Below are 17,262 nucleotides of genomic sequence, written 5' to 3' on the forward strand. Positions count from 1 at the left end.
AGAGAATTATGCCCTACTTGTCTCATTTCATTAGCAATGACGAGCTTTTTTTTTTTTTTTTTTAAACAGACCACATCAGACTAAAACTCTTTGCCTGAGCATTTTCTATCTACATATTAAGTTGTGGTAGTGTTTCTTGTGGGAGTGAGTATTCTGTTGTAAAAGTCTGATTATCACCTTGTGATGCACCTACTTTTCTCCATCTCTCCTCTCGGCATTTCATTAACTTCCCTCTCCGGCTCAATCTCACGTCTTCGTAGATTTTCTGTTTTGACAAACCCAAATTTCCAGGACGTGTTTCAGTTGGCTCAGAGAAAGTCTCGCTCCCTTTCCATTTAATCTAACACACAGCAGGCCAGGCGAAGCTGCAACCCATCAAGCTCTCCGATTAAATCACACCTGCAGCGGCGGCAGCGGCTCTAATGGGCCTCCTGAACTAATCATTCCTTCTTTTGAGGGTGTTGAAACATTTAGGGGCTGACAGTCTAAATGAGCGGCTCGAGAGGATATGAGGAACAGAACCAGATAAAGTGGAGCAGTTTGTTTAGCTAAGGGGAAAGAAAACAAACAGATCGTGCCAGGAAGATCTGGACAGTCTCTTCGTCCCGGCTTCCCCTCCTCCTCCTCCTCCTGCTTCTCATTACGCAACTCCACACTGACAGGAGGGTCATTTTCCAGCCTGGGCTCTTTCACTGAAGTCATTTTTGCTTCTCTCTAGCATCTGTTTTACACCGTACGATAATGGCTTTGAGGATCATTGTTATTCTGGCTGCGTTAATGGGGGTAACTGGGAGCCCCACTACAACAGTCAGACCTGAGACCTCCTCAGTGGACACAGCAGCACATCCAAACAGCATACCTGAGACGGCAGAGGAAACGGGACAGGTGAGAAGGAACTAGCTTCTTCTTGGTTGCATTGCAAATACAGCAGTATGGTGCTGTGCAAGAACTAATCAAGTGTTTCTGAGGGTTTGGTGTGAAATAAATAATCTGCACACTGTGAAAGGAGGGTATATGTCTTTGCTATTCCATCAAGACCATTTTGTACATAGTACAAAAGCCAATATAAGCTCAAGTCAAAACACAGAGCTTGCTGTAACTCACTGTTGTGAACACTGGCTGCATTTCAGAGGTGAAATGGTGCTAAAGTCAAGATAATAAATATGTTTTCTGCAGAGGTCAGACAACAGGAGGGGGGATAAACTAACAAAGAAATAAAATGTTTTGTTTGGCTCAATAAATTTAAAGTCCTGACTGAAGATGGGCAGAAAAGATAAGAGACAGGGGTGGCGTCAAAGTCCAATAACGAACACTTTAGTGGACAGTTCAGCTCTTCCACTTCTTCTTAGCAGGCAGCTGTCCTGTAGCCTCTAAGTATTTGTGGATGAGTTCTTCCTGTGTGGCTGGCAGGCAGGGCTGATATCTGCTGTAGTCCATCGTGTACTCTCCTTTCCCCTGAATAAACAATGACGGAATGCGTTAGCAATTATAATGAATTACGGATGCGATATTCTACAGATCTGGTACAACTGCAGAACCCTGTGTAAGAGTGTATTTTCAGCTGTTTTTGCCCCCCCCACTCCTCCAGTTTCAGTTTGATTTTTTACTAAAAAGCACTCTAAACAGTATCAATTGACTGTCAACCTGCCAAAATCCAGCAGAGAGAACAGAGGAGCTGATCGACATATTGATTTCCTCATCTGAGTCACTTCCAGTTGGTACTGTGAGAACCCAGCAGTTTTATCTGAGCAGCAGAAAGTGATATGCAGGCTTTATTTGCCACTTTACAGGCCGCTTATAAGATGGAGGCTGCAACAACAGACTGGGAGGAAGACTAGAAACACAACTTATGGCTGACAGCCTTGAGTTGTTTGTTCAGTGAGAGAAATCCACAGATGAAATGACCTGACAAATTCCAGCCTTTTTTTTCTCCAGATAACGTTATTTTTGTCTTTTCAAAAATACTAAATAACTATCAAATACAATATTTTTCTATCCCAAAAGGTTAGGTCTGATCAGAAAAACTAAATGTGATATTAAACGCACAGTTTTCAAACTTGGACCTCCAATGTGCAATGTGATCTGACAATGATGCATTTTTGAGGTTGAACTTACTTCAGTACAGGATCGTAGTTCTGTGGCGTAGCCGAACATGTTGTTTAGTGAAATCTGTTGGAGGAAATGGGATGAATTTAGTAAAATACAAACAGACTGAGTTGAGGACTGATCAAATATTGTATGTTTTAAAAAAAAAGCACAAACTGGACTCACGTCAGCATACAGAGTAAAGTATCCTTCCGCTCCATCCTGTCCTGTGATGACACCGTGGCGACGGTTTACTCCTCCAATGATGACTCCTTGAAACTCCTGAGGTGCTACGATTTCCACAGACATGATCGGCTCCAGGATGATTGTCTTGGCCTTCTCCATAGCTGTGGAACGAAAAATGAAACTGGCGCTAATGTACACTCACAAAAATACAAACATTGCAGCCTCAGATACAGATGAAATGACCTGACAATAGGAGGTCAGAACACAAACATCCGATCCTCACCTTGCCTCACAGCGCCCTCTCCTGCACGGATGAAGGAGATCTCGTTGGAGTCGACCATGTGATTTGCTCCGTCCTGCAGGATGAATCTGACTCCTGAGATCCTGTGTCCACTCAGAGGTCCCTTCCCACAGGCCTCTCTGAAGCCCTGTGGCATGATGGGAAGAAACAGACAAAATGAACAAAGGGGGAAGTTCAGCTGAAAACCACTAGTTGCTTTTACTTTGTGTTCAAGTAAACGATATTCTCCAGCACAGCCGACTGGCCAGATTAAAGTAATGTTCCTGTTTGCACAAACCTTCTCAACAGCTGGTATAAACTGCTTTGGGACGTTGTTTCCAACAGTCTGGTCTTCAAACTCAATCTTGGTGCAATGCTCAGGCTCAAGAGGCTCAAGGACTCCGATAACTTTACCATACTGCCCCGCACCTCCTGACTGCTTCTTGTGGGTGTACTCAAACCTACAGAAAAAGGGGCAAAGCACCCACATTTTGAAGCAGAATCTACATTGTTTAAGCATCTTCAAACAGTGTGGCTAGTAAAATTGCTTGTGTTAATGTTGGAACTGAATTCATGTAGTTAATAAATTTCAAATGCCATGCAAGAAAAATATATAGAAACATATAAAATTATGGGATTAACAAATACTCAAATGAAAGCAAACTTTCCACAGACAAGATTAATATACTGCAGGCAGTGCTGTAAAAGCAAACAACAATACATTCAATTTTCACTTTTATATTTAGAATTTTGACCAAGTTAAATATATACATGCTCATTTCTAAAGAAAATCTGTTTATTTATGCTTAGCTTTGTGAAGAATAAGCATATTAGTGCTCCAATATTAATGATATTTTTGCATCTTTAGAAATCAGCTTCTGTTTGTGATCTCTTTCTAGGAGGACATCAGTGCAGACAACAGAATCAGAAATACAGCAATGCAAGCAGAAAACTTTATTACTCTTATTATGTTCAGTGTAACACTAAAAGATTGCTCCATATTCTTCTTCTGCAAGTTTTTCCACGCTCGGTTGAACCTAAAGGTGTGTAGCTGCCAGCAGAATTTATGACAGCACAGCTGGTTACACAAGAGTGACGTGAAAAACTGAAGTTTGCAGACTACAAAAACTACATCTCTACTTTACAGTAGTGTAGGAGACGCCTAGTTTCTAGCAGTCATCTTTTGACAACAAAAGTATGTGCATTTATAGATTCTGAATGTTTTTATCAGGGTGGAGGAGCAGCTGTTATTAAGAATTTCTAAACCTGTAATATAGCTTTTGTTGTATCTGAAATCATGGAAACATTTGGATGTACTTTTTTTCCAAACAGTTTATGGACATTTTGTAATTTAACACTACTATCACCTCACTAAAACTTGAAATTTCTTTACTATATTAATTGCAGCTGAAAGTCTGTATTGCTACAGCACCAATTTTGTTCCATCTATTATGTAACAAACATTTCTAAAGGTCTATTTACTGGCATTGCAGGTTCTGTAACACTGTTTAAAGTAGGGAGGAAATGTGGAAACAGAAAAGGGCTCTGCCTCTTTAAAAAGGGGACGGCTTCAAAGAGCTCTGCTGTCAAAGGAAGTGGGAAGTAACCTTTCCATGTGCATGACGGGCAGCTGACTCGGATCACGAACAGATAAAACTTTCCACCTGCCAAGTAGTCGGTAGAGAGTCTCAACATTCCAGTCACAGGCAAGATCTGACTCCCTTCTTTACTTCACTGTTCAGCACACTTTCCAGCTGTACATCTCTTCACCCTGCACTAAAATATATTCTTTGCTTTCCACTTTGTTCACTGGATGTTCCCCTTGTGGCTGAGACTTTACCTATCTAGAGACAAAAGCCCCACCCTGAGGCCAAAGTCCCTCAGGGTCTGGAAGCCCATCCCTGCTCAGCACAGGAGCTTCTGTTCTCACTTTCTCCATTATTTCCTCTCCCATTGTCCACAGAACGAAGTATTTTCAGAAGAGGAGGCAGCGGAGGATGTGATGGCAACTGGTGAGCTGAATCCAAATCACTACCCTGCACAGAGAGCAGCTAAGGTGGTCCAACACTACCTCACCACCCGCTACGGATCACCGTACAGGCTGTTTGGCCTGCAGAGGGTTCACAGCGGAAACGCAGAGGTCAGACAAAGTTCATGACTGAAACAAGACTCCAACTTTTACAGCAGAATAGTGATGTTCTAACCATGGCTGACTTTTCTTTTAGGATGTGGGAGACTCTGGAAGAAAGTACCAGTTGGAGATCGCAGTGCACGAGATCATCAGCAACGTAGGAAATGTTTCCCTTTCTATAAATCACACTTTCAGAATCCATAGAGAAGAACCACTAGAGCAGCTTCATTCATATGTCAAACGGCTTTCACAACACTGTTTCAATGTAGATCTAGTTCCTGAATTTGCTATGTTTTATAAGCTAGAACAATAAAAACTGAATAAAACCACATTTTAAGTTTTTTATTTTTATTCCTGAATCAAATAATTCAGCCTTTTTATTGCTTTTGAAGCCTCAATGTTCAACTGGTTTATTATATAATGTCCACAAAACTGACAAATAGAGAAAGATCCAGTTATGTTTAATTAGCGTCCTCCACTCTCAGCATTTTAGATGGTAACTGCACTGTGCTTACACGATGCTCATCAATTAACGCTGTAAGTAAATCTGAGCCATGAGTTTTAGCTTTAAGTACACATTTGGATAATCTCTGGCTTTAGAGTGAGCAGGTCTAACCAGGTTAGGCAAGAATTACTAAAGTGGAGGCTCACATTATAGTATGATTAACTGTGTGCTGCAATGTGAAGTCACTGGCTGCCATGGTAACATCTAGACTACGCCTTCATTCTTCTTTCTTGCTTATCAAACCTGACTTTACTTCTATGTTCTTTTTTTGACCCGTGTCCCTCTTTTTGCTCGTTTTATCTCATCCAGACTACACAGAAATGCTCTGCAGAGGTTTTCTTTCCACATGGACAGAAGCAAGAATCGCCCCAAGTCCAGGCCTCATGTGAGGAGCTTCTTAACATCAGCACTAAAGCTCAAGAAGAGGCCCTCTACCAGCAGTACAAAATGAACCAAACCCTGATATCAGCACAAAATTTACCTGGTAGGTCAAAAAACAAAAAAACCCATCAGCCTCAGCATGTTGGTGCTCGGAATCTACACAGAAAGTCACATGTTGCACAACATCTGCTTTTAGGGGTTTCGACATTGTTAGTCTTCTGGTGTTTCAGGAAACTAAACGTTCCTCTTAGTCATGAAACCGCACAAACTACTGTCTTCATTTTAAACCCTACTGTACATTGTGTATGCTTACAACACAATGTGTGTGTCATAATCAAGCCCTGTGCAAACTTCCTGCAGACAGCCACGGACACATCGAGCCTGACACGAAGCCCCTCTGGCACCTGGGCATCGTGGCCTCCAGCTTCATCATGCTGAAGGAGTCCAATGAAAACACTCTGTACAACATGGCTCAAGTGGCCAACATCACACAGCTGGTAGGTGTCTGGGTCTGCTCATAATATGATATTATTATAAATGAGGTTAATAGTTTGATCAGTTAACAGCAGCACTAGGAACTGAATTATTGCCTAAAGCCAAATGTGCGCTCTAAAGATGGTATTTCATGCTGCAAGGAACACATTGTTATCTCTTTAACTTTAAATAAAATAGTAGTGTGTATATATTTATATGAAACTGGATAACTGTCTCTTTGACCTTCTGAACATCAAAACATCCTGGTGGGTTTGAAACTCATTCTGTCTTTTTAGTAAAAAATGCTGTCATTATACAATTTATCTGGACAAGAAGCCTCTAAAATAAGAAAAGATTTTTGGCTTGTGTTTCTCATTCCTTTTTTTTCCCTACATATCACAATTAAGACATCGCAAAACTAAACCTGCTGCTGTAAATACACTGCTTAAAAATGCATTAGTGATTCGGCTGTTTCAAGCAGTCATCTGACAAAAAAATTCAGATATTTCAGTTGAACTGCAGGCTCTGTCTACACTGGACAAGGAAAATAAACTCAAAATCAAAGTAGTTGAATAGCTATAATATGTAGAGCCACGATGGTTGCAATTTTTTAAAGATGTTCAACGTAAAATGTTCTGTTTCTATGATCCATACTGCACATAACACATTTTTGAGTTATTCATACTTCCTTCCCTGACTGTACTGTTTATTTAGAGGTGCAGTGAATATAAAGCCCTCAGTAAAAATATAACGGCAGCCAAGATTGGTCAGAAACTGCTGAGAGTTCAGAGAGTTCAAGGGTACAATTAATGTTTGCTTCACAGTGTGTGATCCACATTAAGTTGCAGACCGTTCATAGTGGGAAAAAAATGCCTGAATCAGACATGGAAGGCAGAATTGACAGAGTGACTAATCAGAAAGGAGGCAACACACCAGGAGGATAAAAACCTGTAATGTTTGTACTGGACTCATTTTCTGTTTGCTGCAGGCAACTGAAAACGATCAGCTGAAGTTCGACTGTCACACACTGCTGCATGACATGGTGTCCCAGGTAAACACTCACAATTATGAACTTCTTGATGCACTTGAAAATGGTTGAAAATCAAGAGCAGCAGCTCAAAGTTGTTTCCATGACGACCTTCAATAAGTATTTGCACCACTCAATAAAATGCTTGAAGGAGCGGTTGGCCACCATGACTAATGTATGTCCAAAGTGTTGCCCTAATATTTCGTAGTAACACCCCTATGTGTAATGATTTAAAATGATGATTATTTTAAAAAAAGTGTACAATATATTTTCTTTATTAAAAAAACAAAATGAAAAATTCCTTGCCAAAATGGCCAGTGTAGAAAATTGCTAGTAAATTCAGTTTTACAACCTGTTCTCTAACATTTTTCATATTGTTGCAGGAGATCCTCCACTGGAAGCTGCTGTTCACCTGGTCTCCTGCAGAGGGAGTTAAAGTGCTGCAGATGGAGCAGCTGCCTCACTGCCACCATTGTGAAAAACCTCCAAACACAAACTAAACTGCTGGCACTCACTGCACTGTTATTACAACTAAAACCACATCATGATGTTCACATCTTGTACTCGAATATTGGAGCGTGTGTTTACGATGCAGGTGCTAAGCCAAGATCTGCTGCTGATTCTAATGCAGCTGAAAGCTGGAGTGTGTTCTTCACGAATTTTAATCAAGCCCTCATTTATGTAAGTAAATGATGTTCTTAAATTGTGCTGTATTTTGGTTTCTGGTGGTTTTTTTTTGCCTAAATAAACTGTTTATACAGACTAATGTCTCGTGTGTGTGTGTGTGTGTGTGTGTGTGTGTGTGTGTGTGTGTGTGTGTGTGTGTGTGTGTGTGTGTGTGTGTGTGTGTGTGTGTGTGTGTGTGTGTGTGTGTGAGTGTGTGTGTGTGTGTGAGAGAGTGTGTGTGTGTGTGTGTGAGAGAGAGAGTGTGAGAGAGTGTGAGAGAGTGTGTGAGAGTGTGTGTGTGTGAAAGTCGATCAGGACTCACGGTACAGCACTGGTGATCGTCTCTCTGAAAGCCACTTTGGGTTTCCCCATCACACAGGGACAGCTGTATTCTCTCTCCATTCTCTAAGAAAACAAGGAAAAGAACAGAAACATACAATGGGTCAGATGAGTTAAAATGAACATTCATTTACTGTGTGTTTGAGATTTATGGAGGTTTGTTGATGTCAGATGAAACTCAGCGGTTTGTGGTGCAGCATCAGTTAAGAAACAAATAACACAAAATAAGAGCATCATACTTCTTTTTTTTTTTTTTTTTGGGGGGGGGGGGGGGGGGGGGGGAGGTAATCACTTCTCAAATGTGACTGACCCCTACTGTACACCAAATGCCACTGAGGACATAATGTGGAAGAGCTACTGCTGCAACAAACCAAAATAAAGCGCTTTTCAGACGTGCGCTGCATTCTGTTTTTCTCACAGCATCTGAACGTGACAGCTTCATGTGTGAATAAGCACCCTAAGATCTGACCTGAAACCTTCTTAGGTCAGATCTAGTAACACTTTTGTGCATCACTTTCAACATTGCACAAGTCTGAACTGCATGCAGTCACATTAACAGATCAGCAGATTTGACAAAACTTAGTTGTTGGAACACATCAGTGTGCACAATAAAATATCCTGCTGTGAGATGGTGAAACTGAAAAATCTCTATTTAAAAAAAAAAATTTAAACAAAAATATTTAGACTTTAGTAAACAGATCTGACGTTTATAATACAATAAAACGTATATTCTGACAGCTGTGTTCAGGACTCAACATGAGAACAGCCGCTATAAACAAACCGTAGCTCTATGTGTAACAGATCACATGAAGTCAAGAAGTTCTGAAGTTAAGAAAAGTACATACTGTAACTTCCTATTAGATCTATGCTATTAGTTTGGGTGTAGTCTTATATTTATTAGTAGCTCCTTGTACCTTGGTACATATCTCGTGCTTTTTTGGATGAACTGTCCCTTCAAAGCAACAAAGTTACAGCTAATTAACTAATATCCAGTTTTGCAAAGTGTCTGATAAAGTACCTGGGAGTAGATTTCCAGATGCAGCTCGCCCATGCCTGAGATGATGGTTTCTTTGCTCTCATTGTCAAAATGCACTCTGAACGTGGGATCCTCTCTGGTGAAACGATTGATACCTTTGGCAAATTTATCCTGGTCATTCTGGTGGATTGAACACAAGACAATATGAGGAAGGAGTTGAGAGATACACTAAAGACTTGAGAGTTAAAGTTCTTACAGGTATATTTCATGCTTTTACCTTGTTGGCTGGCTTCATGGCCATGGAAATGACAGGATCTGGGACGTGAATTGACTCCTGAGGGACCGCAATGATCACAAATTAACACTAATACCCCATATACCTTGGAGAAATAATAATTAATCCCCCAAAACATGGTAAAATATGCAGGTTTACCGCCATGTGAAAACATTCAAGCTACTCACCATCGACAGGTTAGTATTAGTTTTAGATGTAAAAGTGTCTCCACTTGCACAATCAATGCCGAAGAGCGCGCAGATATCTCCTGCATAAACCTCTTCCACATCCTGAAGAAGCAGAGATGGAAAATAATGCAGATTTTAAATAATGATAGCATGAGTGAATGTTAAACGGTTTCATGTCTTGTTTTGCTGCAAGACGGATGGAAACATGTTGTTTTGGTCCCATGGGGGATGTGGTTTTTATCTACACACTTGATTAAAGCCAAAAGAGGAACCTAACTATTCTGACCAGTCATGTTCTTGTGCTGTTTAAACTGCAAACCGCAGGTGGAAAACTGTGACCTCCGACAGCCTGCTGACGCATGCTGGTTTGTTCTTACCTCCATCTGATCAGCATGGAGACGCACAAGCCTCTGAACTCTGACTTTCTTGCCTGTGCGTGTGTTGTAGATGTATTCTCCCTTCTTCAGACAGCCCTGGTACACTCTTATATATGTCAGTTGACCAAACCTCCCAGCCTGTTAAAGAGAAAGACCACAGGAAACAGCAAAGGATGACTCACAGAGACCTTCCTGTTGTGCAAAAAATGCAGACATAAAAACGAGAGTATGAGGACATAGGACAAAGCTGATCTTCTTTCAAAGTATCTCACCTCCAGTTTGAAGGCCAGACTAACATAAGGGTTTGAAGAGTCTCTTGTAGAGTTCATTTCAATCTTTGACACGTCTGTGGAATCTCTATCACAGAGAAGAAAACATCAGTGGACAAAGGGAGGAAACTGTAAAGAAATTGTGAGAAGTTTAGGAGACTGTACAAGTTGACAGCTCTAGTTTCTACTAACTCATCATTGAGGATGGCATAGTTTTTGATTTCGCTGGGGTTCGGCAGGTAATCCAGGACAGCGTCCAGCAGAGGCTGCACGCCTTTGTTCTTCAAAGCGGTGCCCACCAGCACTGGGGTGAAGAGACGCTGCACTGTGGCCCTACGGATTGCAGCCTGCAAGACGGCAAAGTATAATGTGACTGAGATAAATTGTTTCTATTCTATATTAGTTTAAAAGGTTCATATTCCAATTTATATGTGCAGCTTGAATAATGAAACAGGTCAGAATAGGATCTCAGAGATGTCTTATTTGGCTCGAGCATGATGATGTTCACCACTTTGCTCTAGACTGAAATGTCTCAGAAACTAGTGGACGGACTTGGATTTGGTTTGATTGGTTGCCATTTCTGGTTTAGAAAAAAAAATGGGCATGGACTTTGAACTATTAAAGTTTGATGACCTTTAAAAGGAGAACATGGGCTCTTTGTCAAATATCAGATGGATTTCTGTGAAATTTGGAACAGATATGCATCATATCTTACTGACTTTACCCTCAGTACCACCATGAGGTTTACATTTGTGGGTCTGAATAAAACATGTCAACTCTGATGTGGATTACCATTCAGTTTGTCCACACATTTATGTCCCATCAGGATAAATTTTAATTACTTCAGTGCTGCAATAACTTTCTACTTTAGCCCCATCGCCATGACAACACATACATCTTTCAAATACTTCGATATATTAACATCTAAAAACCTTCCCCTCAGCCTCATCTAAATTGCGTTTTGGTGCTAGCTATTCTTGTTTATACTAAAATGCTAAACTAAGGTAGTGAACATGGTGACATTTTGCTCAAAACAGTGCAGTGTCAAGTCTAAAGCCTCATAGTGCTGCTAACTTCTAAACCTGTCTACGTGTACTGTCAAAGTAAAAGTGAAATTAGTTATTTGAAAACTAAAAATCCACACGAAATCATAGTTTTCAACAGAAAGTGGGATATTGGCATGACTGAGCTTCATGTTTTCATTTTAAAAACTACTTTGAATTGCTCATATTTCTAGAACCATTGAAGGTCTTGTTACAATTTTCTGAAACTCCTCAGATTTCACACTTGTTAGTGCACATATCCTCTCTCTTCGAAGGCACAAACCTTCAGGTCGTCGTTGGTTGGAATCTTTTCCTCCAGGAACATCTCTCCCAAGACTTCGTCAGCATTAGCGACACATTCCACCAGTTCCTGTCTCCGTTCTTCAGCCTCAGCACGAAAATCTGCCGGGATCTCATCATAGCGGACAGTTTGGCTGCAGGAGGAAAGAAACTGTTTGAATCCATTCACTGAAGGTCAGACGTAGAAAAAAAATTGGTATTTGTGATCTCTGACAAATTCTGATCTTCATGGATTTGTCACGGATACCTGCAGGTCTTCTAATTCCATCGTAGTCAAACTGCTTTCAGTTTGGACAAGTCTCATTTATGGTTCAGTGTTAATAAAAACAACTCTGTGAATCTCTTACCCAAATGGCCCTTCAAAATATATGCTCCGCTCCTCTACAAGGTCAATGATGCCGCGCATGTTCGCCTCCAGGCCGATGGGGATGTTGACAAAGGCTGCGTTATGGTTCAGTTTTGATCTACAGAGAAAGAGCCAAAACCCATTTAAATGAGGGGAAGACATACATGATGGCTGCTTACAAAACTGATTTCATGTCCAGCAGTGAAAACAGCCTAAAGACGCAACACAAGTATTGAATTTGTTACCGTTATAATCATAGATGCACAAGCACATGAAACTAAATCCAGTCTACTACTGCATTCACATTTTATTGTTTTTATCTCTATTAACAGATTTATGACAAACACAAAATAATTAGGAAAAGTTCAGGAAAATGCCTACTGGATACATGCAGAATTTGTAACATCCTTATTATTAATAGGTAAAAGCCTCAAGAAAATATGCAAATAGACCTGGGAAATATAAGGATTGTAATGTAAACGGATATCTGGTCTGAGGAAAAAACATACATCTTGACAAAAAAAAAAACAACTAAGATTCCCCTACATCAGTCCATCACTTTGCTCACATTTCAGTGCTCAAACCTTTATCAAACATCACCATAAAACACCAGGAACACCTTTATATGTGTCCTGCTGTTCCCATCTTTCTGTTTGTAGATAATTTAAAAAATTGAGTTGAAGTGGCAGACTGTGTGCAGGATCTCTTGATTTTTTTATTCAAGCTGGGAGTCTCACATTAGTAAATAAGAGTGTATGGTGTACAACAGTTTTGATTGAATTAAATTATAATCTGAAAACACCAATGGTTAGATATTGTTAGATCATCACGCCCAAAAAAGAAATTCTGTGATGGTAACTTTTCTCATGTGTAATTGGCCAGAAGCACTTTGGTATGTGGTCATGGATGTATGTTTTCACCGTGTGTGTAAACTGTACCTCAACTGCTGCAGCGCTCTGTTGGGGTTGGAGCCCATTCGGTCTAACTTGTTGATGAAAGTGAGGAAGGGGACGTTGTAGCGTTTCATCTGTCGGTTTACGGTCATGGTTTGACACTGGACGCCTCCCACCGCACACAGAACTAACACAGCTCCGTCCAGCACACGCAGCGCTCGCTCCACTTCAATAGTAAAGTCCACATGACCTGTGAAATACGTAGGGGTCAGACATATTTAGAAACATACTACTGTAAATGTGATTACATAATGAGAAACCACTACAGTCCTAGATCTGTTAAACATTCAGCATGTCTGTGTCCAGGCAGGCCCATATCAAAGTATTCATTTTCACTGCTACAGCAATTTTAAGTGTGGTGTTTCCATGTTTAGGATACCGAAGCAGTAAACTCTGACAGAAAATGAAGACAGTGAGAAAGTTGTGACCTTGTTGTGAGAACTAGTAGGATACTTAAATCTCTGCAGCATTTATATATTCAGTTTTACATTAGTAGTTTATGTATCTGATTGCTTCGGCGTGTAGAAGTGTTAACTGGCTTTTATTAAATGGCCAGTGGAATTAAATGGAAAGACATAATGTCCTGTTTTATCCTATATTTTTCCCAAAGCCCAACATTCAGTGTGTTAGTTTGTCTTAAATGAATAACAGTGAGTCAGTCTCACTGCAAAGCTCTAAACATTTAAGTTTACATTCTTAAATCAGACACCGTGAACCATGACATCATGTGGTTTCTGTTGCAAACTGAGCAGCATGTTCTTGTTTGAGAATATGCACCACTATAACACAAAATTACCCAATATTAGAGAGGCATTAAAGGGGCACTCCATTGATTTTGTACATTATCAGTTAACTCATTATGATTAAAACTCTGAGTATGAAAAATCAACCCTGGCAATGTCATGAGAAGTGCAAATCAGTAGCAGAGAACCTTTAGTACAATTTGGGGTAATTTGATTTGAGGAAAAATTACATTTTCTAGGCAGAGAGGGTCTAATTATTACAAAGAAGCTTTGTGGGAAATGTTGCAGCTAAAAGTTTAGAGCCGGACCCCAAGTTAAGGACTGAAATCCAGAATATAGCTGCCTCTGATGCTTTAGTTTTCACCACTTATTCTTCAGACTGCCAGTCCCTAAACTTTATGAGGCCCTGCATTATTACCTGGTCATAGACAAAGTTGACTACAGTTAGCTAACTAGGATATTGGATTTATTTTAGGAAGTAAGAAATTCTAATATCAATATATGGACCAATATTATTTATTTATATGTTAGAATTATATTGCAAAGATTGATTTGAAAGATTTGTTAATTTACCAGCAATGTTTTTGCAAACTAGTTAGCAACTTATCATGAAGACAAAAGGCTGACTCCGCACCACTATCTGTGATATGTACTCTGCTACATGTGCTGCAAGTTGGAGTCACTCACCCAGACAAACTATGTCATAACACTGCTTCTAAGTTACCTCAAATAACTTTAACTGCAATATGTTCAGTAAAAAAAAGTGTTGGAATTGGAGAAAAATGTACAGCATGCATACTGACAGATCTGTGATCAGGATAAACAATATATTGGTCAGGCTCCAATTTGCACTCAAAGTAGCACAAACAGCAGGTGCATAATAGCCTAAATGTTGTCCCTGAACTAGAGTTTTTACTACCTGGTGTGTCAATGATGTTGATGTTGTGATTCTTCCACACAGTGTATGTAGCAGCTGACTGGATGGTGATGCCTCTCTGTCTCTCCAGCTCCATAGAGTCCATAGTGGCTCCAACACCATCCTTCCCCTTCACCTGCACACCACAGGGGGAGAAAGAATGATTATGAAGGTAAACCTCACCTGAACGAATGAAAACACAAACACAGTCCATCTGAGCGCTCACCTCGTGAATCTCCGCTATTCTACCGGTGTAGTAGAGGACACGCTCGGTCAGGGTGGTCTTCCCCGAGTCGATGTGAGCTGAGATTCCGATGTTACGGATCCTCTCGTTGGGGAAAACACCAGAGAAACACGTCCGGCAGCTGTTGATAAGCACCTGAGGATGTGAGACGAAGAAATGCCAATATTCAACTCGTTTTCTATCTGTTTACCTATTATGAAACACAGGGGACTGACGGCGAAGTAGCACGGCAGGCCATTAAAAGGTTCAGTCAGGTTAGCTAATGTTACCTTTTTAAGTGTGACGCTTCCCGGTGCCAGAAGATGCGTTTTGGCCAGTGACAGACCCGCTTTTAATACCCTCATCTTGACAACAGCTTGGTGGAGCACAGGGTGGTCTTACTGTAGCTATTACACGACCCCAACGCTGCTAACACCCCGGTGAATGTCACGCCGGAGCTCCGCTGGTGGCTGGTTGTGAAACACTACTTCCGCACTACGGAAAGCCAGAGGTCCTAAAAGCACTAACGATCGCGTCTTTTTGAAACGCAGAAAGTAACCAAGAAAATACGAAAATGTTGATTAATGAGAGATGTAGATGTTTATTTGGTCTCTTTAAAAAAATTAAATGTATTACAGCACAAATTTCATAATACTGTTAGGATACGCATACACTGGAAGGAAGATGGTGCTTTCAAGTGCTTCGAGGGATCCCTAAACACAATGACTACAACTGTGGGTTTTATATTAAACAAATAAAGAAGTATAATAATAATAATGATTAAAAATAATAATTTAAATGTTTACAAAGTACGAGTCTTTAAACTGCAAAACATTTGTATACGGTAGTGAAACTCAATGTTCTCCCAGTAAAGGATTTAATCTGCTCTTCTGAATTTACTTCTATTTTTCCTTTTAAGTTTTATTGAAAAAATATCCCTCTTCAAATGTCCACTTTTATTTCATTGTAACATTTTTAAACACGTCATTTTTATACTTAGTGTCAAGTTTATTTTATAATGCCACACACTTTCCCTCTAGCATGTAATATTTACAACTTTCACACGATTTAGCGAGTTAGCTTGTGTTAGCTTTGTCAACAAGAACATGAATTACAGAGTTCTTCTATAAATAGTGCAGACATAGTAATTAATTAGCATTTTTCCCTTTATTTATCTTGTTAAAGCTGCTCGTGATCTGTAAACTGGCAGATGGGTTGTGAAGTAGGATTATTAGAAACACTATGAATAAAATGTGACATGTCATTGCAAATTAAACGGCCAAACAAATAGATAAGATGAGATAAAGTATGACATGAAGTATAAATGACATTCTGAAACCTGTACAAAAAGAGCATTCTGAGAAATAAATATCTCTAATGAAATAAAATGAAGCAAAAATGCTTTTATTATGAAAACCAACATGATGAAATAATGTTTAATGACAAGAGAGTTCTTTGTAAGAATATTTCTGGGTTATCTGTTATTATATAGTTTTATTTAGTGTTTAAGACTTTGGAGAGTCAAAATCCTAGAGTCTGAAATGCTTTATAACTAGTAGAAAAAAACTCTTTAAAAAAACTCTGTGCACACATTATTTACATAGTTTCTCTTTTCCAAAAGAACAACAACAAATAAATTAATTCACTCATATTGAATCCACCCTGGCATACTGACACTTTTAATAGGGTTAATATCTAGATTTCTTAATTCAAAATATATCAATAAAATAGCGTTAACGGCTACTAATAGCGAGCGTCGGGGAGCACCTGAAGGTAACACAGTATAATCAACAGACAGGCTGCTTTCATGCTGCTTTCTGACAGTTTGTAACGTTTAATTGGACACAGTCAAAACTATAACTTTGAAATTTGGGTCTCAACACTTAACTTGCTTGCTTTTTGTTTCGCTTACTTCGTATTTACCGTTTTTGTGTTTGAAGTTGCGTTTTAACAGAATCTGTGTTTAGCTAACGTTACTTCGCGTCAGGTGAAAGCTAGTTAGCTCGTGCGTTTGACTTGCCGTGTCTTTGGATGCAACGGAGCCTGAACGTTTGTTAGACCTGCCCCTGTTTTGACGAGCGTTTCCTCTTTATTTCAACTACATGCTGAGACACACACACACTAGCTGAGCAGATAAGCCGCAGACACTTCATCTTCACACCCTACTGTAAGTAATAAACTTCCACATCGCTGCCAGCCTTTTAACAGCTGCTTCACACCAGCCAGTGGAGGTAAGTTTGGCTAAACTTCTCGTCCGCTGTGTGTGTGTCGTGATTTTAGCTGTCCTTGAAATCCATTTTCAACTCCTTTGGGTGTTTTGTGTCGCCTAAAACTTGCCTCTAAAGTCAAACTGAATGAAAAGTAGATCAGTCTTTATTGCTTTATGACAGGAAATGCAGTTTGATTGCTTCATTTTTGACCAGTTTAAAATCAGGATTAATGTTTATATACAAAACACTTATCATCAGGCAACATTTTTCAAGCAGTTAACTGTATCTTCAAACTATTCTTTAATCGAATATCTCACTGACTAATTCTTTCCATAATGTAGAGTGGCTGTGGTTTCCACTGTGGCCACAT

At 39.8% G+C, this 17,262-nt stretch overlaps 2 protein-coding genes across 3 annotated transcripts; one reads left to right on the top strand and one right to left on the bottom strand.

The window, feature by feature from the left end:
* The first annotated feature begins 298 nt into the window (after window positions 1–298).
* lxn (latexin) lies at window positions 299–7,831 on the top strand. Of its 2 annotated transcripts, none has more exons than XM_051957497.1 (7): window positions 299–885; window positions 4,515–4,691; window positions 4,777–4,839; window positions 5,497–5,671; window positions 5,929–6,065; window positions 7,031–7,093; window positions 7,453–7,831. In XM_051957497.1, exons 1-7 carry the CDS (start codon window positions 742–744, stop codon window positions 7,567–7,569), a joined length of 876 nt encoding a protein of 291 aa, XP_051813457.1. In that variant the 5' UTR covers window positions 299–741; the 3' UTR covers window positions 7,570–7,831. The 2 variants fall into 2 exon arrangements, with proteins under 2 accessions (XP_051813457.1, XP_022076955.1); XM_022221263.2 differs by lacking the exon at window positions 299–885 and adding an exon at window positions 3,939–4,257.
* Window positions 1,007–15,181, bottom strand: gfm1 (G elongation factor, mitochondrial 1). The gene is made up of 18 exons (XM_051957495.1): window positions 14,973–15,181; window positions 14,686–14,838; window positions 14,463–14,595; window positions 12,786–12,990; window positions 11,849–11,965; window positions 11,485–11,635; window positions 10,351–10,505; window positions 10,162–10,246; window positions 9,890–10,027; window positions 9,513–9,614; window positions 9,328–9,384; window positions 9,093–9,230; window positions 8,058–8,140; window positions 2,850–3,012; window positions 2,555–2,699; window positions 2,272–2,432; window positions 2,116–2,169; window positions 1,007–1,455 (listed from the first exon to the last, which is right to left on the bottom strand). The coding sequence occupies exons 1-18, from the start codon at window positions 15,045–15,047 to the stop codon at window positions 1,327–1,329; spliced, it is 2,244 nt and encodes a 747-aa protein (XP_051813455.1). The 5' UTR covers window positions 15,048–15,181; the 3' UTR covers window positions 1,007–1,326.
* Window positions 15,182–17,262: the final 2,081 nt, after the last annotated feature.

The sequence above is a fragment of the Acanthochromis polyacanthus genome, chromosome 13 (genome assembly GCF_021347895.1).
Source record: "Acanthochromis polyacanthus isolate Apoly-LR-REF ecotype Palm Island chromosome 13, KAUST_Apoly_ChrSc, whole genome shotgun sequence".
In the NCBI taxonomy this organism is placed as follows: domain Eukaryota; kingdom Metazoa; phylum Chordata; class Actinopteri; family Pomacentridae; genus Acanthochromis; species Acanthochromis polyacanthus.